Consider the following 24,867-nt stretch of genomic DNA (forward strand, 5'->3'; position numbering starts at 1 on the left):
CAGCGGAATACAATACCAGAGTATAAGAGTGGATTTTGAGGAAAATAGGTGATGAGTAGACTGAAATGTGAGTTAGTGATTGTTAGAGGATAAGGTGAGAATTTAGGATTCTATCTTGCAGCCTAGAGACAGGAGTACCGGGGTTGTTCCTATGTTTTTCCTAGGGTGACGATTTCAGGAAAACCATGGATACTATCGCTGGGTCTTGTTTCTGGGTAGTAGGACTGAATCTTAAATGAGGATTAAGGATGTGGATAGAAGAGTAATTTATAAGTTATTGTAGTGTATGGGTTATGTGATAGTGATTGTATGCTGAGATTAGTTGTATCCTTTATGGGATGGACTCGAGGAATAGTAACACAAGTGCAGGAGGTGATGGAGTAAGACCTTCCAGTATGGGTGGTGCAGACCCTAATGCGGTATTGCTTAGCATCACTCAGCAAGTGATGGCTGAGATGGCCAGAAGCTCAGAAGAGCAGAGTTGCACGATCGAGTAGTTCACGGGTATGCGACCCCCATCTTTTGCTAGAGGAGCGGACCTATTGGTAGTATAGAACTGGGTTCAGGACATAGAGGACATACTGACAGTCCTCTCATGTATAGACGAGTAGAAGGTGTTATTTGCCACATTTAAATTGACCCGGGAGGCAAAGCGCTAGTGGAGGTCAGTGAGAGTACTAGAGGAGCAGAGGCTGAATCCTATAGCGATGACATGGAGTCGCTTTGGGGAGATTTTTCTCGAGCGGTACTTTCCCGCTACGGTCAGGTGCGTAAAGGTGTCAGATTTTCTATATCTGACATAGGGGTCTATGATGGTGCAACAGTACGCAGTAAGGTTTGTTGAGCTATCCTGATTCACCCCGTATATGGTGCTAGATGAGGAGAGGAAGGCGAGGAAGTTTGAGGAGGGCTTGAGGCAGAACCTGTATGAGCAGGTGGTAGGTTTCCGAGCTCAGACTTTCTTGGAGATAGTGGACAGAACTGTGGTGATTGAGAGTAGCATACAGAGAGGCACAGCAGCCCCGAGCCAGAGGAAGAGGCCTGCTCTTTTTGATTTTTAGGCAAGGCCCAATCGAGGGCCATGGAGGAGATATGATAACAGAAGGGGACGATGATAGGGAGGTGGAGATTGAGCCGTACAGGGCAGACAGATGCCCCCTCCTTGTCCCAAATGTTTAAGGAGGCACCTAGGAGAGTGTCGAGCGAGAGAGGTTGTTTCCTATCAGTGCCATCAACCTGGGCATATTGCGCAGAACTGCCAGGCACCGCCAGTGGTAGCGGCTACTCCTCGATCGTATAGAGGAGGCTACCAGGCACCTCAAGGTGGACAACAGAGGAATACTACGCCGGTGTGAGTTTATGCACTGACGCCAAGAGATGCTGAGGAGGCGGGAGATGTGGTGACAGGTACGGTTTTAATACTATCATTTAAAGCTACTGTTTTGTTTGATTCTGGGGCGACACATTCTTTTATCGCTTGCGATTATGTTAAATTGTGTGGGTTTGAACCTCAAGAGTTAGAAATTAGTTTGTCTGTTGCTACGCCGACTGGGGTTGTAGGGGTATATAGAAAGGTACTTAGGGACTGTCTAGTGGATATTCAAGGGAGGTCTTTGTTGGCTAATCTGGTAGTTTTAGACATACATGGGTTTTAGATAATCTTGGGTATGGATTGGCTAGCTGCCCACTATGCTAGCATTGATTGTCATCAGAGAGTGGTAGTATTCAAACTTCCAGAGGGATAGGAGTATAGATTCGTGGGATCACATGTGCGCACCCCACCTCAGTTACTATCCGCTATTCAGGCATGTGGATTGCTATCAGAAGAATGTCAGGGATATTTAGCCTGGGTGAGGCAGTATCAGAAAGGAAGCTGAGGGTGGAGGATATCCCAGTGGTGAATTATTTTCCTGATGTATTCCCCGAGGATTTACTGGGACTACCTTCTGATCATGAGGTAGAGTTCGTTATTGATCTGGTTCCGGGGACAGCGCCGATTTCGAAGGCGTCATATAGAATGGCTCCGGCAGAACTGAAAGAATTGAAAGAGCAGTTGCAGGAACTGTTAGATAAGGGGTTCATTCGGCCTAGTGTGTCGCCCTGGGGAGCACCGATTTTGTTTGTGAGGAAGAAGGATGGCTTGATGAGGTTGTGCATCGACTACCGAGAAATAAACAAAGTGACTATCAAGAATAAATACTTGTTCCCTCGTATCGATGATTTGTTTGACCAGTTACAGGGAACACATATCTTTTCAAAAATAGATTTACGCTCTGGGTACCATCAGGTGATATTCAGGGTGGAAGATGTTCTGAAGACGGCATTCAAAACACGGTATGGTCACTATGAATTTCTAGTTATGCGGTTTGGGTTGACGAATGCTCCTGCAGTGTTTATGGATATGATGAACAAGGTCTTTCATGAGTACTTGGATCAGTTTGTGGTAGTATTTATTGATGATATACTGGTATATTTGAAGAGCCCAGAGGAGCATGAGGAGCATTTGAGTATAGTGTTGCAGGTGTTGCAAGAGAAGAAACTATACGCGAAGCTCAAGATGTGTGAGTTCTAGCTGGAACAGGTTACCCTCCTTGGACACGTCATATCCATTGGTGGTATTTCTGTTGATCCGAGTAAGATTGAGGCAGTAGTAGACTAGGTACGACCAAAGAACGTGCACGAGATCAGAAGTTTCCTAGGATTGGTCGGGTACTACCGCAGGTTTGTTGAGGACTTCTCTAAATTGTTAGGCCCACTTACCCGATTGACCAAGAAGGGAGTGAAGTTTGAGTGGTCTGATGAATGCGAACAGAGCTTCCAAGAACTGAAGCAACAACTCATCACTGCGCCTGTGTTGACGATTCCTTCAGGAGAAGAGGGGTTTGTAATTTACAGTGATGCGTCCTATAAAGGGCTCAGATGCGTATTGATGCAGCGGGAGAGAGTGATAGCCTATGTTTCACGACAATTGAAACAATATGGGAAAAACTACCCTACTTTGGAGTTGGCGGTGGTTGTTTACGTGCTAAAGATTTGGAGGCCCTATCTATATGGGGGTAGGTGTGAGATATTTACTGACCATAAGAGTTTAAAGTATTTCTTCACGCAGAAAGAATTAAATATGAGGCAAAGGAGATGGCTGGAACTAATAAAGGATTATGACTGCACTATCAGCAACCACCCAAGAAAGACTAATGTGGTTAGTGATGCTTTGAGTTGGAAATCAGTGGATTCATCTGTATCTGCAGTGGAGATTTAGCATCCAATTCAAATAGATTTAGAGAGGCTCGGCATGGAGCTGGTAGAGGGCGATCCCCAGGCGTTCATTGCTGACTTGGTTTTGCAGCCGACTCTGCAGGAGAGGATTAAAGTAGCCCAGAGGAATGACGTAGAACTAGTAGAGCTTATGGGAAAGGTACAGGATGGTCAGGAACTAAAGTTCGGCATCTCAGATGACGGAGCCTTGAGGTTCTGTACTAGGTTATGCGTTCCTGTTGATCCTGAGATCAAGAAGGTCATTCTGGAGGAAGCACATCGGTCCCTATATACTGTACATTCAGGTAGCACTAAAATGTACAGGGATCTTCAAGAGTCCTTCTGGTGGAGCAACATGAAGAGGGAGATAGTCCAGTATGTGGATCAGTGTTTAACGTGCCAGCAAGTGAAGACTGAGTATCAGAGATCGACAGGATCATTGCAGCCACTTCACATTCCTGAGTGGAAGTGGGAGCATATAGCGATGGATTTCGTTTCAAGATTGCCACCGACATTGCATGGACCGGACGCTATCTGGGTAATGGTAGATCGACTGACGAAGACTGCCCACTTTTTGCCAATCAGGGTTAGCTACTTCATGGACAGATTGGCTGAGTTATACATCCAGGAGATAGTTAGGCTCCACAACGTCCCAATGTCCACAGTTTCAGATAGAGACCCACAGTTCACATCTCGTTTTTGGAACAGTCTGTTAGGGGCCATGGGTTCTCAGTTGTCGTTCAGCACAGCTTTTCATCCTCAGAAGGATGGGCAGACAGAGCGAACGATACAAATTCTAAAGGATATACTGCGAGCATGTGTGCTGGACTTTGGAGTTCGTTGGAAGTATTTGCCACTGGTTGAGTTTGCGTATAACAATAGCTACCAGGCCAACATTGGGATGGCACCATATGAGGCATTTTATGGCAGGAGGTGCCGATCCCCGTTGTACTAGGATGAGTTTGGAGAGAGACAGGTATTGGGGCCAAAGTTGATACAGAAGACTCAGGATAAAGTTAGACTCATCAGAGACAAGATCAGGACAGCGCAAAGCCAGCGGAAGAGTTATGCTGATACTCGTCGGTGAGAATTGGAGTTTGACACAAGAGATCACGTATTCCTGAAGGTGGCACCACTGAAAGGTGTTATAAGGTTCGAGAGGAAGGGTAAGCTGAGCCCTAGGTATATTGGACCATTCGAGATTTTTGAGAGAGTGGGTCCAGTTGCCTATTGTTTGGCATTACCACCGATCCTATCTAGGATCCATGACGTATTCCACATTTCTATGCTGAGGAAATACGTCCCAGACCCCTCCCATGTGATCACATATGAAGCACTAGAGTTTGGTGATACTTTAGCTTATGAGGAAGTGCCAGTGCAGATTCTTGACTGGAAGGAACAGGAGCTACGCATGAAGAAGATTTCACTGTAAAAGTTCTGTGGCGCAACCATGCCATTTAGAAGGCTTCCTCGGAACTAAAGGATCATATGCGCTAGAGATATCCGCACTTATTCAGTGGAGTTTAGAGTTGAGCCAATTAGAGTAAAAAGAATAATATTGTGTACTTTTTATTTGTATAGTGTAACATAGGATAGATAGGGTTTTTAGTTTTGAAACGTGAATGGTTTTAGGAGAATTTTGAATAGTTGTAGTCTCCCAGAACCCTCGTTGTAACCACGGTATTCCTCCGCCATAAGTGATGGTAACTAATTAAATTGGAAGTATTTTCGTTGAGGAAGGGAAACCGAGGAATAGAAAATTTCGAGGAAGATTAGTGGAATGATTCCCAAAAAATAAATAAATAAATAAATAAAATAAAATAAAATAAAAATTAATTAATTTATTGAATTTTTTAAAAAAAAAAGAAAAAAATTAAATAATTAAAATTTATTTTTATTTTTATTAATATAAATATATTATTATTATTATTATTATTATTATTAATTAAATATATTGTTATTATTATTATTATTATTATTATTATTATTATTACCCTCCGGAAGCTTGAAGCTTCGGGAGGCTTCTATTCTTCTTCTTCTTTTCTTTTCTTTTCTTTTCTTATTCCTATGCAGCTCTCTCTCTCTCTCTCTCTCTCCTTAATTTCGTGACGGATTTTCGCTTGATCGAAAATCCGAAGATACTGCCAGACTCCATTCTCCACTGCCGTCATTTCTACCGGAGCGGATCGGTGGTAAGAGCAGCGTAGGCGTATCCCCTGGGGTAAGCCAATTTCTCATTTTTCTTTAATTTCTTACAAATTGTAAGCTCAATTGACAAACGGACACTACCACAAAAATTTAGGGATGATTCTCTACAAGTCTAGATTGACGGAATTCTTGTGGGGGTATGGGCCAAAACCCCAAATTTGGGGTACGGGGGTTATTAATGGGCTTATTTTTAATTAATTAGCATTAATTTAGAAATTCTAAAATATTGAGCATTTGGGGTTGAAGTAGGATTTCTGAAATTTAAGGCTCGGGTGAGCGCCGCGGGTGTAATTTTGGGACCCGCAGGCAAAATTCAAAAAAATTAAGTAGGGGTGTTAAATAATAGTTTAAATATTAATTTGAGGTATATGGAGCCTAGGGAGGGATAATAATAGTTTAATATTTTTAAAGGAATAATAGGAGAACCTAGGGTTTGCTTCCAAAGAGTTTTTGTGTAAATAAAAACATATGATCTTTGATTAAAAATGAAGTATGCAATGAGTACCTCAAAGATCTTAAAATCCTCAAATGAAATCTTCAAAAATATTTTCAAAATAAAGTAAGGAGATTTTAGAGTTTTAGCTCAAAAAGGGATTTGTGCAATAAAGCAAGATAAGCTTATGAATCTTGCAATGGAAGTGCAAAAGATTCACAAGTAAGAAGATGGTTTTTCCCAAAAATATTTATCAAGAAAAATATATGAGAAAAATTATGAGCAACTCTCAAAAATAAATTTTCAAAAATAAGGAATGAATGAGGGTATTATGCTTTGAATAAAAATGAATGCCCAAAAATAAAATGCTCTCTTCAAAAATATTTCTCAAGGGAAAAATAAAGAGAGAAGGAAAGTATAAAATTTTACCCCAAAAAGGAGTTTTAAAATGAAAGTGAATGTGGGGGAACTTTGATTAAGAAAAAATTTAAGAGGATATTTAAAATAATCAAAGTTACCAATCAAAGATATGAAGGGCGTATATATAGATTTCTAAAAAATTTGACTGTTGGGGACACACTTGGTATTTTTAAAATTATTTAATTAAAAATTAAACGTGATTAGCACTGGAAAATAATCGAAACCCGAGAGGTACGGTCAACCGGTGCTAGAGCAGGTCTGTTGATCTTACACAAGAAATTCAAAACGGTTTCGTCGGCTATGGAAGGCACCAGTTGGCTGGCCAAAGGTGATTTTCTGAACCTTCGTAGGTTTGGTCAGTTGAGACTTAAGTCGTTCTTCCGATTCTTTAGGATCGGTAGGCTGACGGCATTTTGTTCTTAAAATATAAGTCAACCAAGTTTGGATAAGAGGCCAGATACACAAGGCCAATCGGCTGGGCATTTTAGTTCAATTTGGGGTCGGTCGGCTAAATATGACCGAAAATACAATTTTTCCCTTAGGGCAAGTTTGGTTGGTTGAGGTGTTTTAAAACGTGAAGGGTTGGTCGACCAAGGACAGTTAAAAACCTAATTTATGTCCGATTTTAACCCAAAATGATTTAAATCCTTTTTATATGATTTTAGTTTTTATGAAAATGATTTTTCATGAAAGAGTTGGGTGCCCTAGGATTTGTCTATGGTTATTCTGATCTTAACATCATATCATGCTGGATTTGTATTATTTCAAACCAAATATAAATACTAAAATGCATAAATGACATAATAAATGTCTTCTTCTTCTTTACTCTTTTGACTTCATGTAATATTCCAAATAATGTATTCTTTAAGTTTTTTTTTACTACTATCTGCAGTCTCCTTATGTGTGTGTCGAATTATAACATGTTCAAACACTAAATACACACATAAGATACATATGTTTTGTTAGCATCAAAACAGAAATTAGATTCAAAAAGTCAACACATATATTATTGATGTTAGATATCACTGGATTCGGGATGTGTTGGATAAGAAATTGTTACAACTTGACAAAATTTACACCGATGATAATGATTCAAATATGATGACAAAAGCATTGTCAAGAGACAATCAGGCGAAGTGTCGAGTTTTGGCCAGATTGGTGAAGTCATCCCCATAAGTTGGGAGGGGGAGATTTGTTGGGTGTCCCTCCTTGTGGGGCCCATGTCTTGGAAAGTTATTCCATTCTTTATTATTTAGTTGGCTTCTCTAAGAAGCATGTTTGGGGTATGTTTTGCATTTTTGTCTCTCACTCAAACGATTCATCTCCATTTTTTTTTTTCCTTCGCCATTCGTATAAGGTCCTCACGCTTGAAGCATGTCATCAGTCGTCTTCTCTGATGCAATACCCCTTCTGTGGCTTCGACAACTTCACGGCGCCTGCTTCTCCGGCAAGCTGTCGTTCCCAGTGCAAGTATCCTTGTTTTTTAGTCTTATTCCAGCAAGCAAAAGGGATTATTGTCAGCATATTGGGTTTTTCGGTTGTACTTACATTTGTGCTCTATTTTGACCGACTCTTAGAACTTTGTTCTCAATAGTTGGTGAGATCTTTCATCTTACTACATTTGTTATACACTTTTGTATATTTGTAAGATTTGTGCCTCTTTTACGGACTTTTTCGAACCTTAGTGATAATGGATTTGGACCGTCATGTCTCGTGAACGTACCTTAATACTTGAGAGAAACGCGTTAAATTTCTTTTATTTATTTATTTACATTATATCATTAATTTATTTGTGGGAATCATTCATATTTTTTTCCCAACTAACAAACAAGAAAAACCACCACCCTTCCAAAACTACCAAAGACAACCAAAAATTGGGGGGAAAACAGCAGCCTATATGTCAGGAGAAAAAGCCTGACGAGCCCTCCTTGAGGGCATCCGCAACAACTTAAAACGAGAAAAACAAACATCCGAGCCCTCTTAAACAACACCAATTTGGACCAAAGCCACAATCCACAAGAAATCCAACTCCCTATGATTATGAAGAAAACTGTGAATTGCCAATTTCAAGAACGACTAATAGGTTATAAATTTAATAATTTATATAATAAAGTTTATATATATAGTACTGAACCAATTGCCTGGCACAGGTCCCCAAAGTTCAAACCTAAGTTCAACGCTATTTTTTAACAAAAAATAAAGATTATGGGTTAATATTTAAATGTATTTTATAAAGACAGCAAAGTGTGTGTAATTAATTATTAATTTTAATTTTTCCATTGGTATTATGTATGCAATTCTCCACTATTTTTTAATTAATAAACTTGTAACTTTTTTCCTTTAGGACTTTTTAATTGGCAAAAGAATATGATATTTATATGAAAAGAGATAAATCCACATATCTTTATTATTTCTTTCATTCATAAATAAAAATTATATTAATTAAAATGAATATGCACATAAATGGGCATACCCGAGAAAGGGAAGACCAAGTCTCCCCTTCAATAAAATTACAAATACAATCAACTTGAGCATACCCGAGGGGCTTAAAAAAGCCATCAAAACAACTCAAGAGATCAAGATTCATAATGGGAAAGAAAACCGTGCCGATTAAACGAACCAAGCATCAAACGAATAACCACAATGCAAAAACAGATAAACTACTTCTAAGCCTTCGCCGGAAAACCAGAAACCGACTCCTGAAAACCATAAAATTAAAGTCCCAGAAAACAAGAAAATTGCACCGGAAACCCGAAAGTGTCGCCGGAAAAGCAGTAACCTTCGCCGGCAAAAGAAAATCATCACCGGAAATCAGAATAACCAGCCCCAATAATATTTAGGGAATCGGCAATGTATTCAAATTACACTGCAGGACTAAACTCAATCTGAACACAAGTAAGGACAAAGCTGAACACATGGTCACAAAGGTACAGTGAACAGTGCACTTAAATCATTAACTTAACAAAACCCAAATTTTAGGATTTGCAATCAGGAAAACCCAGAACATAATTTTAGAAAAACCAGAACCATCAAGGCAAAACCGGCCAAAAGCACCCAGGAATCAAACCATTTCCCTGCGGGTGTTTCAATCTGATCACCCAGAATATAACAGCAGCCCACTAAAGAACCAGCTTTCAGGACACAAACAGAAATTCAACACCCCAGTCTTCCAGTTTTAATCTGTCAAATAGCCAGATCTAGGCTTTTAATCAGCTAACCTAATCTGACTTCAGAAGAACAGCAACCATCTAAGCACAGCAACCTTCTGGAAATCAGACAAACAACCATTACACTAAGAACAGAGCCTGTATTCAGCTACTGAAAATTTATCACTTAAACAGTGTCTGACTCATCGTCCCTGAAAGATAAGCATCAACAAGGATCAAAACACCAATCCTGATTCACAAAACCAAACTGTAGAACCAGCTCCTCAATCTGGCAACCTGTAGCCATCTGAAAATTACCACCATCATTCCATGTGTCCGAAAACCCAGGGAATTTATCATATAAGATCCAGTAAGTGTGAATTTGAATAACTCTAATCATTGAGTCAACTGAGGTCACACTCCCTTCAAACTTCAATTTGTTTCTAAAATGCCATAGAACATAAATCACGGCTATGATGCAGACTCGTTTCGCAATAGACTGTACCCCTAGCATATCATTATTTAGGTTGATAGTTAAGTATACTAAGTGCAGAAAAGATTTTGGACATCATCCTATGAAAAAAGTAAATTAGATTTACAAATTCTGAAAGTTTAACTTAATTGTGCATATGCTACAATTTTAGTGATGGGGTACAATACTTCAATAGCTCCTAAATTATTCTTTTTTCGAAAGTGAAGCTTGGCCAACTTGTAGGTAATGTTTAGGAGCATGGATTTCAGATTTAATTAAATTTGTATGAATAGGAAGAAAGTTTGTAGCATTTTATATTTCATTTTGTCTAAATCTACACAAATTCAATTAAAATCTAAAAATCCATGCTCTTCCTTTAGGACTTTAATTTATCCCAAAAAAAACAAAATCTGCATCCATGGATATGATCGATCATGAGGAAGCATAATCTTGGAATTATTACATTAATCAATTATATACATAAACAACATTGATTAATTAATTGTTAGAGAACTCATCCTCATAACTTAAATGTCAAGGAGAGAGAGTTAAGAAGTTCTTATACTGGTTTTGGAACTTCTCACAAAGATAATGTGGGACTAGACGAACATTAATACTCCCCCTCGAACCCATGGGGGAAATGAGGTGACGAGAGCCCATGGGGGGAAATGAGGCAAGGAGAAGTCCAACCCACGGAGGAGTTAAGCAACCCAAGGCCCTGCTCTGATACCATGTTAGAGAACTCATCCTCAAAACCTAGGTGTCAAGGAAAGAGAGTTAAGAGGACCTTGCACTAACTTTGGAACTGCTCACAGAGACTATATGGGACTGGACGGACTGGCTTGAGGAGAACAAGTGAGAAGGAGGAAGAGATAAGGGGCTAGGGTTAGGTGCGGTTGGTGGAGTAGGTAAAGTGTAGGAAGGATGTATATCACGAATGGGAAGGGGAAGGGCTGGAGGAGATGTAGGAGGTCGAGATATGAGATGATAGGGAAAAACATTCTCTTCAAAAGTGACATCACGGGAGATGGAAATTTTTTTATTTTCAAGATCGTAGACACAATAAGTCTTATAATGAGCAGGATATCCTAAGAAAACACATCGAAGAGCACGAGAAGAGAATTTATCGCGGTGTTGGCGAGTAATTTGTTTTTTTCATTTTCTACAGACCGTGGGTGATAACTGAAAAGATACCAAGGCATGGATTGTGCCCAAAAATTGGGAACTCGAAAGAGAAGTCCCTGGTAAGTTCTTTCATTTTTATTTTTAGTATTTTTTTAGGAAATATCATCAACTATAAAAGTGAGATTTTGTGCTAGTGTTGGAGCTCTCTTGTGGAATTGCATAATTGATTTTATGATCCTCATATTGCAACAAGAATTACAGAGCACAAATGCTATAATTGGTGTAGAATTAAAGCTCTGTCAGTTAGGAATTACAGCATACAGGATATGTAAGCGGCTAAGGGATTTATTCATGGAGTTTATAGATCATAAGAAGTGACTGTACAAGAGGCTTGCATTGGAAGAGAGAAAAATCCTAGACCCATCTGCCCCATAAGTTCTTGCGGATGTGTTATCTATACCTATATTATAGTAATGTTCAATGTCATTATTTTTGTCCATAATTTTGTAAAATTCGTGCATGCATTTTTGGTTCATAACAGGCATAATGATCTACCTACCAAATCTTGCTATGAAATTCAATCCAAACTTGAACACCTTCTCGACTAGTTGATTCTCCACACTTGGGTCTATGTAACTAGATATTATATAATTTTCTATATATTCAAGAAGTTCAATATTATTATACGTGCTATAAAGCTTTGTGTCTCATTTGTGCAAACCAAGTGTGGTCAGTCCCAACACATTCATCACATTGACCTGGACATGTCAGATCTGACGGAGCCCAAAAACTCCTCTCGAATGAAAATTATACGCTTAGAGGCAAACTTAGTTTAGTCAAAGCACCCAGGTATCCAAGTCACGCATATGAGGTCCAAATCAAGTGTAGTTAGTTCTGACACGTCTGTCACATTGACCTGGACATGTCAGAGCTAACAAAGCCTAAAAACTCCTCCCCGATTGAAAATTATAAGCTTAGAGGCAAACATAGTAAACTTAATTCATTTTAAGCACTCAAGTGTCCAATTCGGGCATACGAAGTTCAAACCGAATGGGATCAATCCCGACACGTCTATACCATTGACCTGGAGGTGCCGGAGCTAACGGTGCCCAAAAACTCCTCCCTAGAAGCTTCTTCCCCACTTAGAAGCAAAGTTAGAATACAAACAAACTTTGTATACTTAGTTCATTTTAAGCACTCAAGTATCCATTTCAAGCATACGAAGTCCAAACTAAGTGTGGCCAGTCATGACATGTCCGTCACATTGACCTGGATGTGCTGGATCTGACGAAGCCCAAAAACTCCTCCTTGATTGAAAATTATATGCTTAGAGGCAAACTTAGTAAACTTAGTTCAATTAAAGCATCCAAGTGTCCAAGTCATGCATACGAGGTCCAAACCAAGTGTCAACAATCCTAACACATCCATCCCATTGACTTGGAAATGCCAGAGCTAATGGAACCCAAATCCTCCTCCCCAATTGAAAATTATACACTTAGAGGAAAACTTAGTAAACTTAGTTCATTTTAAACACCCCGAGTGTCCAGCTCGGGCATAGGAGATCCAAATCAATTGGGGTCAATCCCGACACATCCGTCACATTGACGTGGATGTGTCGGATCTAACAGAGCCCAAAAACGCCTCCCTAATTAAAAATTATATGCTTAGAGGCAAATTTAGTAAACTTGGTTTATTTTAAGCACCCAAGTGTCCAATTCGGGCATACGAGGTCCAAACAGACTGGGGTCAGTCCCGACACATCCATCACATTGACCTGGACGTGCTGAATCTAACAGTGCCCAAAAATCTTCCTCGGGAGCTTTTTCCCCACTTTGAAGTAAGGTTAGAATATAAAACATAGTAACCTTGGTTCATTTTAAGCACTCAAGTGTCCAATTCGAGCATAAGAGTTCCAAACGAAGTGGGATCAGTCCCAACACGTCCGACATGTCCACCACATTGAGATGGATGTGCCGAAGTTGACGGTACCTAAAAACTCCTTCTCGAGAGTTTTTCCCCCACTTAGAAGTAAAGTTAGAATACAAACAAACTTAGTATATATACTTAGATCATTTTAAGCACTAAGGTGTCCATTTCAAGCATACGAGATCCAAACTGAGTGTGGTCAGTCCCAACACGTCAGTCACATTGACCTAGACGTGCTAGATCTAACGGAACCCAAAAACTCCTCCCCGATTGAAAATTATACGCTTAGAGGCAAATTTAGTAAACTTAGTTTAATTAAAACACCCAGGTGTCCAAGTCACTCTTACGAGGTCCAAACCGAGTGTGGTCAATCCCGACACGTCTGTCACATTGACCTTGATGTACTGGAGCTGACAGAACCCAAAATCTCCTCCCCGATTGAAAATTATACATTTAGAGACAAACTTAGTAAACTTAGCACATTTTAAGCACCCAAGTGTCCAATTTGGGCATATGAGTTCCAAACCAACTAGGGTCAGTCCCGACAAGTCCATCACATTGACTTGGACATGCCAGAGTTGACGGTGCCCAAACTTTCCTCCCCAGGAGCTTCTTCCCCACTTAGAAGTAAAGTTAGAATATGAACAAACTTAGTAAACTTAATTCATTTTAAGCACTTAGCTAATAATTCAGGCATACGAGGTCCGAATCAAATGGGGTGAATTCCGACTGATCAAACTTAGTTATAAGTGTATCCTTTTTTTACACTATATCCGAATGTTCGATCATTTTGCTATCAAATCATTTTTAATTATAGTATATGCATATATGTTCAAACATTGTAATATACTAGCTAAATTATTGTATAATTATTATTCTTGTAGGGTTTGCAGCTATCAGAACACTACGACTATGCCACACACTATAGTCGGATCGGATGCTCGTGCAACTTTTGAATTTTCCTATATTTCTTTTTATATGAACATAATTAATTTGTATATTTTAATTTGAATTTGTATTTGGATGAATTTGAATTTTGAACAATTTATATTTTAAATTTTAATAATTTATGAATGTTTTAGTAATTCTAGTTTAATTTTATGTATGTTGAAATGTGATTACAGGTTCTTATCGAAATTTACAAAAAAAATAATAATTTTTTTCAAAGTATTAGTGACAATTTGAACAACCGTCGCAAATAATAGTTGGGCATAATATTAGTGACGGTTTCTAAACCGTCACTAAAGACTAAAATCGTCACTACAGATTTACCTTTTTCTAGGTTCAAATTGGTCACTAAAGACACAATATTAGTAATGGTTTTTATAACCATTACTAATAATATATTATTAGTGACGGTTTTAATAAATGTCACTAAAAGCGTAACATTAGTAACGGTTTATTGACCGTCACTAATAGTGTCATATTAGTAGTGGTTATTAAAACCGTCACTAATACTTCGGCTTTAGTGACAAATTTGAGCATAGAATATGTATAATTTATAGTGACGATCTTACGATATTAGTGGCGGCTGTATTCCGTCACTAATACTCCACTATTAGTGACGGTTTGAATTGTTCATCACTAATAATTATTAGTAGCTGCAGATATAGTGACAAAATTAGAACCATCACTAATACCGATCAAATCATGACTAATACTATTAGTGATAATTTTTTTATTATTAGTAACCGTCATTAAAAACCTTATTTCTTGTAGTGTTTGCAAACAAACCAATACATGATGCAATGGGAAATTAAAACTACAATAATAAGGAACTGAATGATAAACCATTTTTTAAATTCTTGCAGCTTTTCCTTAGCATGTACTATAGCTATCCTTCTATAGTTTAGTAAACATTCAAGCATCTTTAGTTCCTGTAAAAAAACTAAATACTCTCTCTGATTTTATTGAATGAATCAAGAAGAGAACCAGAAATTACAATCATGCTAGACTGAATCCATACCAGCTATATTATATACACGAGCTGGTAAAAATAAAATAGAAAAACAAAATAGATTCCCATTCCTTTTGGAGGGAAAAATAGTTACAAGTTTATTTTACAGCTACCCATGGTTACAAGGATTATATCACAACCTCATCTCCTCAAGCCACGTATTAGCAAAATTTCATCACTAATATTCTGTTCTTGTATCACATTTTTGCCTTTCTCTGCACTGATATCTCCAACATTTGTTTTTAACTTGTCAAATTTAACACCCCCCCCCTCAAGAGCAAGGCTCTTGCTGTTGGATCATCCATGATATATTCTGGATATTCAATTTGATGAGTAAAAATATTAATCAATCCCAGCTTCTTAACCATTCCAACATAGTTATCTACACCAAGTGTTTTAGTAAAAATATCTGCTAATTGATTCTTGGATGCAACATAAAAGGTCTTGATTGTACCATCTAAAACTCTGTTTCTAATAATGTGACAATCTGCTTCTATGTGCTTTGATCTCTCATGAAACACTGGATTTGCAGCAATGTGCAATGCTGCCTAGTTATCACAGTAAAGAAAAACTGCTTTCTCATGCTTCACTTGCAAATTTTTTAATAAAAATAAAATCCAGGTTACTTCACAAGTTGTGCTTGCCATCGATCTATATTCAGCTTCAGCCGAATATCTTGACACCATTGACTGTTTCTTTGATCTCCATGATATCAAGGCATTTCCAAGAAAAACACAATATCCAGTAAGAGATCTTCTTGTATCTGGACATCCTGTCCAATCAGCATCACAATATGCTTTTAATTGTAAATCTAAATCACTAAGGAAAAAAATCCCTTGTCCAGGTGTTCCTTTAATATATTGCAAGATTCTTGTTGCAGCCTGCATATTAGGAACTCTTGGCTTGGTTAAAAACTAACTTAGCCTGTTCACGACATATGTGATATCAGGTCTGTTGAGTGTCAAATACATCAATTTACCTATGAGCCTTCTATACTTGCTTGAATCTGATAGAAGTTCACCACTGTCCTTTGATAGCTTCAATTGTTGTTCCATTAGAGATTTGGCAGGCTTACAACCCATCTTGCCTGTTTCTTTAAAAAATTCTAAAGCAAACTTTCTTTGGTTTAAGCTTACTCCCTTCTTGCTTCAAGCAATTTCAAGTCCTAAGAAGAACTTAAATGAGCCAAGATCCTTAATTCCAAATTTATCATTCAAAAAAGATTTCAAAGTTGCTACACAAGTGGGATCATTTCCTGTGATTACCATATCATCCACATAGACCAATAAAGCTGTAAACAAAGAACCTTTTGCATGAATAAAGAGAGAATTATCAGCAGTAGACTGCACAAAACCAAGTTGTTGAATAGTATTTGATAGTTTCGTATACCATTACCTTGAAGCTTGTCTCAAACCATAAAGAGATTTAAGTAGCTTACAAACAACAAGAGGAGCTGAATGTGAGGAAGAAGAAGCAACTGAAGTCCCCCCCCCCTCTTGCTGTGAAAACCAGGAGGCAATGACATGTACACTTCTTCATCTAAATCCCCATGTAAAAATGCATTATTAATGTCTAATTGGTGAATAGGCCAACATCTAGCAGCTGCCAAAGCAAGAAGAACTCGAACAGTGACTGTCTTAGCAACAGGAGAGAATGTCACAAGAAAATCAATGCCTTCCCTTTGTGTGTACCCCTTAGCCACAAGTCTTGCCTTATATCTGTCCATTGTTCCATCAGGATTCAATTTAATTTTATACACCCACTTACACCCAATAGGAGTTTTACCAGGAGGTAAAGTTGTCAACTCCCAAGTATGATTTTGTTCAAGAGCTTGAATTTCTTTGTCCATTGCAACTCTCCAAAGAGGATCTTTAACAGCCTGAAAGAATGATTGTGGCTCTTGAGGTGATGTGCTGACTGTCAACAAATATGACAGATAACAAGGCTCTAGGTGTGAATAAATGAGCCCATCAGCCACATCACAAAGTGCACCAGAAGGATGAGAAATAGCATGAATAGTAGCACAAGCATAATCTTGTAAGTAAACTGGTTTAGTGGATTGTCAAGATGATCTTCTGAGAGGTGCTGATGGTAATTCATGAACTGATGGAGAAGTAGATTCAGATGTGACTGAAATAGTAACTGTAGGAATAGTAGGATTAGAAACTGTAGGAAATGAATCTGAATGGAGAGGAGAAACTTGAACTGAAATAGGATCATGAACAAAATCTGAACAAGCAATAGACTCATCTTGTATATTAAGAGGAGTGACAAAAAATCTATTACCTGAGCTGGAAGATGCAAGATCATCAACTTCAGGAATTGAAGTAAATGGATCTGAAATTGGGGCTTCACCATCAACAAAAGGAAATATGTGTTCATGAAAAACCACATTTCTAGAGATGAAAACTGCATTTGTACATAAGTCTAAAACCTTGTAACCTTTAATGCCAAAAGGATAACCTAGAAAGACACACCTCCTTGCTCTTGTTGCAAATTTGGATCTATTATGTGCAAGAGTAGGTGCATAACAAAGACAACCAAAAATTCTTAAATGATCATAGGAAGGAAGACTGCCATAAAGAATCTCATAAGGAGTTTTGTGAGAAAGAGGTGTACTAGGAATTCTATTAATCAGATATATAGCAGTTAACACACAATGTCCCCAAAGATGTAAAGGTAAATGGGAATGAAACATGAGTGACCTTGCTACACTTAAAATATGTTGATGTTTCCTTTCTACAATTGCATTTTGCTGAGGGGTTTCAACACAGCTTAAATGATGTAAAATTCCCTTTTTAGCAAAAAAAATCACTCATGATAAATTCAATTCCATGATCAGTTCTAATGATTTTTACTTTTTTAGAAAATTGAGTTTCAACCATAGTACAAAATTGTTCTAATATGGACTGAGTTTGTGATTTGTGTTTCAACAAATAAACCCATGTACATCTAGAGCAATCATCCACTATAGTGAGAAAATATCTGCGAGAATCAATGGTAGATATAGAAAATGGACCCCACAAATCACAATGGATCAAATCAAAATAGTTCTTGGAAATATGTAAACTTTTATGAAATGGTAATCTTTTTTGTTTGGCAAGAGGACAAACATCACAAAAGAAATCTTCATTTGAATCACCAATTTGTACATTATTTGACTTGAGTAAATTTAGCTTAGCATTTGATGGATGCCCCAACCTCAAATGCCATATATGTGGCTAAATTTTATTGGCAGAAGAAACAGTTGAAACAGAAGAAGAGATTGACTTGCTATCTTCTAGCAGGTATAGACTATTGCTCTCTTTACCCAGACCAAGTGTGCTCCAATGAGCAAGGTCCTGGATAAAACACAAGTTACCAAAGAAAATAAGGCAACACTGAATAGATTTAGCAAGTTGACTAACTGATATGAGATTAAAACTGAACGATGGAACACAAAGAACATTATATAAGGTGAGGTTTTCATTAATTTTAACAGTCCCAACATGTGTGACTAAGGCTACCTCACCATTTGGCAAATTCACATGAGAATTCAATGTAGCAATTATAGTGCTAAAACAAGACACAGAATGTACCATATGGTCAGTAGCACCTGTGTCTAGAACCCACTTAGCAGATTCAAAACAAGTTCTATTAACCAGTTTGGCTGAAAAAATGGAATGAGTTAAATTTGGACTGAAAGAAAAATCAGAAACAATGCCAGACATGGTTCCAAGGTAATTTTCAGGAGTTTGAGGATAAGATGTAATGGCTGACGCATCAACAGTAGCAGTAACACCAGCAGATGAACACATATCAGTAGCTCCAGAAACCAAACTAGTCAATCCATTACCAGTACTCACATTGGCTGCAAGATGATTTTTACCAAAGTTACATCCAGCATTGAGGAATGTCAATAATTTCTCACACTGAGTTTTAGAAATAAGACATTGAATCGAAACATTCTCAGGTGTTGTTCCAGAATTGTAGATAACCTGATTAGCACTTGGTCTTCCTTTAGGTTTATATCCTAGTGGATAACCATGTAATTTGTAACATTTATCAATTGTATGTCCAAGCATATTGCAGTGAGTGCATAAAAGTCTCTCTCTTTTATTATTTCCTTTGTTCCAAGTAGAATTACCAGAGTTACTTCCCTTCGAATTCGCATACATTGCCACTGAATCAGGCTTTGCAGTGTAAAATCTTCCATGTACTACATTCATGTGAGACTCTTCTTGAAGAACCAAAGCATAAATTTTGCTAATCGAAGGAAAAGGCTCTTTCATCAGAACTCGAGTCCTTACATTCTCAAAATTCTCATTCAAACCCATCAAAAATCTCATAGCATAAGTCTTGTCGTGAGAAACATTTAAAGCTTTGATGGCTCCACATGTACACTCTAGTAATGGCTCTAAATTTAGCAGCTGATCCAATAGTTTCTTGAATCTTGTATAATACTCAGTAACTATCATTTGGTTTTGAGAAATAGCAGAAATCTCCTTCTGCAGATTGTAAATCTTGGGACCACTACCCTGTGAAAAAAAATTTTGCAATTCAAGCCACATTTCTCTGGCAGTTTAATAGTACATTATGCTACTCGAGACATCAACATGCATGGAATTGATCATCCATGAAATCACCATTGTGTTGCAACTTAACCAATCTTCATAAAGAGGGGATTCTGGACTTGGCTCAGCAATTTTGCCATTAATGAAACCTATCTTCCTCTTTGCAATGAGAGCTAATATCATAGCCCTTGACCAAGAGTGATAATTCTTCATTCCAAGCAATGGTTGTGTAACCAAGATATTACCTAGATTTTCATTTGAATTGAGAAAATATAGATTTGAAGAACTAGTCTCAATGGTCGGTGGAGTAATACGATTTGTTGGATCATTTAATTCGGAGGATGCCATGAATGATGCTCCAGAACTTGATTGAAAATTCAAGAAGAAAAATGAAAAGAAAATTGGCTAGGAAATCATTGATTCTAAGCTAGCCCAAGCTCTGATACCATGTAAAAAACAGAATACTCTCTCTGATTTTATTGAATGAATCAAGAAGAGAACCAAAAATTACAATCGTGCTGGACTAAATCCATACCAGCTATATTATATACACGAGTTGGTAAAAATAAAACAGAAAAACAAAACAGATTCCCATTCCTTTTGGATGGAAAAATAGTTATAAGTTTATTTTACAGCTACCCATGGTTACAAGGATTATATCATAGCCTCATCTCCTCAAGCCACATATTAGCAAAAATTTCATCACTGATATTCTATTCTTGTATCACATTTTTGCCTTTCTTTGCACTGATATCTCTAGCATTTTTTTTTACTTGTCAAATTTAACAGTTCCCTAATAGTTCTTAATTATATTGTTAAATGAACTAGAAGACACAAAAGAAATGTCACCGCAACCTTCCATCTAGGGACTCAAACAGACCGTAAGCTCCGACTTCCTTCCCCAGCTTTGTATTGTCGCTGCTTAAGAAAGCAACTAGTCATATGGTTGGTACACCAGAATGGCAAGAATTGGGAGTGGAATGGAATCTCAAATTCCTAAGTCTAATAACAATGGTTTTAAATTCAGCAGTCATTAAATTTTGTTAGATCAATGCGGTTATGAACGAGTGATGGGGGTGCAAGTACAAGATGCATTACCTTATTACATTTTTCTAAAAATAATCATCTCTAAATATGCCATCCAATTTTAACAGAAAGTCCATTGTGATTATCAAAATTAGAAAGGGGATGGAAAGAAAGAGGAGGACTAAAATTGACTGTTATTGGAAAGCGGCCGCCCTTTCTTTCCTCCCTACGCCTCATTCTCTTCCTCCCCTCGATTTAGAATTCCTATTCTAATATTTAAACCCTCTACACTTCCATTCCAACTCAATCCAAAGGGCCAACGAACGCCTCGCCAGCCATCTCACTCGCTGCATCCGTTCCTTTTAAATAGTAATTGGCGAGTTCCAGTTCGAACAGCTGGTTCAACATATAAATTTAACCTCTACAAAAAAAGAGAAAAGAAGAAGACAAAACATAAAAGAAATCAAAGAAAGAAAGAAGAAGAAATTGAGAGGAGTAGAGAAAGAGAGAGAGGAAGGAATGATGAAAGGTGGGGTGAAGATTTGGGGGTTGCTTTTGCTCGCATTGGTTGCGATGCTAATGGGAAAGGTGAGGGGTGACATTGCAGACTTCGATGAGGTTTGGCAGAAGAGGGCAGAGGAGGCACAGAAGGCAGCGCTCGAGGCTTACGAGCCCAACCCCCTTGACACTACTGACCATTTCAATGAGCACGTCCACAAGTATATATATTAATTCTCTTCCTTCTATTTTCCAGTAATCATTTGTTTTTCATTTTGATTTGCCCGCCAAATTTCAAGAATTATGGATTGGTTTTATTGGAAGGATAGATATGTTTTGATTTTTGAATATTGTCGATTACTTAGCTAATTAGTCGATTAAAGAATGATTAAATCATCTTAATGCGTCTCAAGAGTGGTTAAACGCATGCATGAAACCAACGTTTAAAATTGCATTTTAAACTAATAGAAAATATTCATGTGTTTTCATATGTAAAAATATTTTTATTGTAAATTAAATATGACCTCAAAAGAAATTAGCCCTTCAAAAAAACTGCTTTAGTTTAAATTATTGATAAATTTATTTCTTCGTAAAATTCAAAATATTTTTGTGGTACCGTGTGTAAGCCTGGCCATATGCATACGGTAAGATGAGAAGGGTTTTTCAGAAATAATTAGTGGGTGAATTTTAAGAGTGAAAAATGAGTGAAAACGGAAATGCAAAATTACATTTGAACATTTACTTTGTAGACAAATGTATTTTTATATTTAGAAGAGCAATTTAGTTGATCTCAAAAGAGAATTAATCATAGAAAAAATATGTTTTAGTTCAAATTCTCAATATATTTTTTTTCTTAATAAACCTGGAAATAATGCAGGGCAACAGAGGGTGGAAACAGCACAAGAAGAAACTTACGTAAACACAAGGGGCCGTGCATGGCAACGAACCCCATCGACCGGTGCTGGCGGTGCAACAAGAACTGGGCCGCCAACCGCAAGCGCCTTGCCGGCTGCGTCCTCGGCTTCGGCCGCAAGACCCGCGGCGGCAAGCGCGGCCACTACTACGTCGTCACCGATAACTCCGACGGCGACATGGTCAACCCGAAGCCCGGAACCCTCCGCCACGCCGTCATCCAGGACGGTCCTCTCTGGATCATCTTCGCCCGCAACATGGTCATCCGCCTCAGCGAAGAGCTCCTCGTCACCAGCAACAAGACCATCGACGGCCGCGGGGCCAACGTCCACATCGCCTACGGCGCTGGCATAACCATCCAGTACGTGAACAATGTCATCATCCACGGTATCCACATCCACGACATCAACGCCGGCGGCGGAGGCCTCATTAGGGACTCCGTGCATCACTACGGGTTTCGGACGGCCAGTGACGGCGACGGCATCTCCATCTATGGGTCAACCCACGTCTGGATCGATCACGTGTCCATGTCCAATTGCAAAGATGGACTCATCGATGCCATCATGGGCTCTACTGCCATCACCATCTCCAATTGCCACTTTACCCATCACAATGAGGTACACTACAAACATACTTATTTTAAGTTTCTTTTGCAACATCACGAGTTCACGCCACTGGAGGCAACTGGCCACGTTAATCCTTGTTACAGGCTGTATTGTTCGGCATTTTCCATAATTAAAAAAAAAAATACTTGAATGATATAACAATATGAGTGTGCAGGTGATGCTGTTTGGGGCGAGCGACGGGTACTCCGGCGACCAAATAATGCAAATAACGGTGGCGTTCAACCACTTCGGGAGGGGATTGGTGCAGAGGATGCCGAGGTGCCGATGGGGGTTCTTCCATGTGGTTAACAATGACTACACTCACTGGCTCATGTACGCCATGGGAGGGAGCCAACACCCCACAATCCTCAGCCAAGGCAACCGGTTCATTGCTCCTCCTGATGAATTCGCTAAAGAGGTTCGTATTTATATGTTAAATGCTTGATTTATTTATACATATAGTTATGGAAAAGGATTAGGGTTAAGGTTCGAGAAAATGCATCCAAGATATGTAAGTCGCTGCTAAACACAGGGATATGATGTGGAACCCATGTGGGTGTGGGTTCACCCTAATGTCGAATTGGAACACCACCCAAGATGCATTTTTCAGAGATATATATATATATATATATATATATATATATATATATATATATATATGTGTGTGTGTGTGTGTGTGTGTGTGTGTGTGTGTGTGTGTGTGTGTTCGATAGTTCGAAACTTCGAATCACAAAAACATTGCATCTATCTCCCATTGCGTATGGAATGGAAGAATTTGTGAGTGAAGTTGGGTGGTTCCACAGGTGACGAAGAGGGATTATGCACCAGAGAGCGTGTGGAAGTCGTGGACATGGAGGTCGGAGGGAGATCTAATGATGAACGGAGCCTTCTTCGTGGAATCAGGAAATCCGAAAGTGAGCTTCCCTTTCTCCAAGAAGGATGTGATCAAGGCAAAGCCTGGCACCTTCGTCACTAGACTCACTCGCTTTGCCGGTACTCTTGATTGCATACCAGGTCGCCCATGTTAAATTAAGCAGAACCAAAAATGTCCTGTACGTAAACAAACGCTACTGCTTAAGCCAAGAACCTATTATTACATATGGCAGCAGGAGAAACTGGATAGATCAACACACGATGAGATCTGAATACAATGGTTTAGTGTAAATTCACTCCCTCCATCGTTGCTTTCCTTCTTTTTTTCTTCCCTGTTTTTTTTTTTCGCCCATTACAATTGTATTTGTTTGTGTGAGAGAGTGAGTTTAGGAAGGAAGAAGGTGGAGGTCTATGAGCCTTGTAGCATAAGAACCCTGGCTAGGGGATTGGAGTGCATGCTATTACTCTGTTATTAGGAGCAAGCTTCAGAATTTTAAAAAGACTGATATAGTTAATTCATTTGAAACTTTATTGGCTTCATATTCTCTGTTCTTTTCCAGGAAAAGAAAAAAATAATAATAAACAAATAAAACTAATGCTAAATGACCAAAATATAGCAGCAATAGGACTACTATAGTAAAAGCTCCCATGCAACAATAATGGTGTCGCAGAAAACAAAGCAAGATGTCCATAGAAAAGAATTATGGGCTGTCGTACCCTTCACACTTACCAGAAAGAGCTGGCGTCAGCCAATTCAGACATCGAGTGTTTTAGTTGCATTCTTGGCGCAAAGACCCCCAAAAGGGGTGTCAAATGCTAAGAAAGCAGGATCCAAAAGAACCATGTGGACTAGGGTGCTACCATATGATGAAGTCAGGCTTTGTTCTCCTGGAATAGTTCTGAGCTACATGCGCTGCATCAAAAGCATCTCCATTCTCAGTTCATGAGTTCGATGCTTCAGTTTGTTCCATCCCCACTAGCTAATCCAATCCAATGTTAGTATTAATGTCAAAATTAAGTCATTTTTCAGCTAGCAATAGTGACAGCAAACTGCTCCCCCTTCTATCAGTGGCAGTCCCACTAATGAATTTAATCGCTTTCAGTGGAATTTTCTAGGGAAAATTTAACTTGGGGCTTGGACATGGCATGTTTAGAATGGTAAGCTAATTCAAATTAGCCAAGCAACCCTCAGAGCTCAAAATGTTCCAAAACTTATAAAATGACAAAGCTGGCAATGGTGGTTAGTGAGTAACCTCCAAACACGCCATTGATGCCTCAGTATGGGCCATGGTATACCTGATCAATCACCAAAAAGTTCACCAATATAAATGTAGCTATATGCCACCTGTGGGAGTCGCTAGTAAGCAGGATATTTCAACAAGCAACGACATGTAAAAATGACAATAACAGCAATAAGAAGAGAGCTCACACTTGATGTAGTTCACTACAAGGATAACA

General features: G+C 38.6%; 1 protein-coding gene across 1 annotated transcript; it reads left to right on the top strand.

Annotated features, from left to right (window-relative positions):
• The first annotated feature begins 21,040 nt into the window (after positions 1-21,040).
• On the top strand, positions 21,041-23,564 carry LOC131145825 (pectate lyase-like). Its single transcript, XM_058095010.1, has 4 exons — positions 21,041-21,240; positions 21,897-22,548; positions 22,712-22,954; positions 23,340-23,564. Exons 1-4 carry the CDS (start codon positions 21,041-21,043, stop codon positions 23,562-23,564), a joined length of 1,320 nt encoding a protein of 439 aa, XP_057950993.1.
• Positions 23,565-24,867: the final 1,303 nt, after the last annotated feature.

The sequence above is a fragment of the Malania oleifera genome, chromosome 13, assembly GCF_029873635.1.
Source record: "Malania oleifera isolate guangnan ecotype guangnan chromosome 13, ASM2987363v1, whole genome shotgun sequence".
Classification (NCBI taxonomy): domain Eukaryota; kingdom Viridiplantae; phylum Streptophyta; class Magnoliopsida; order Santalales; family Ximeniaceae; genus Malania; species Malania oleifera.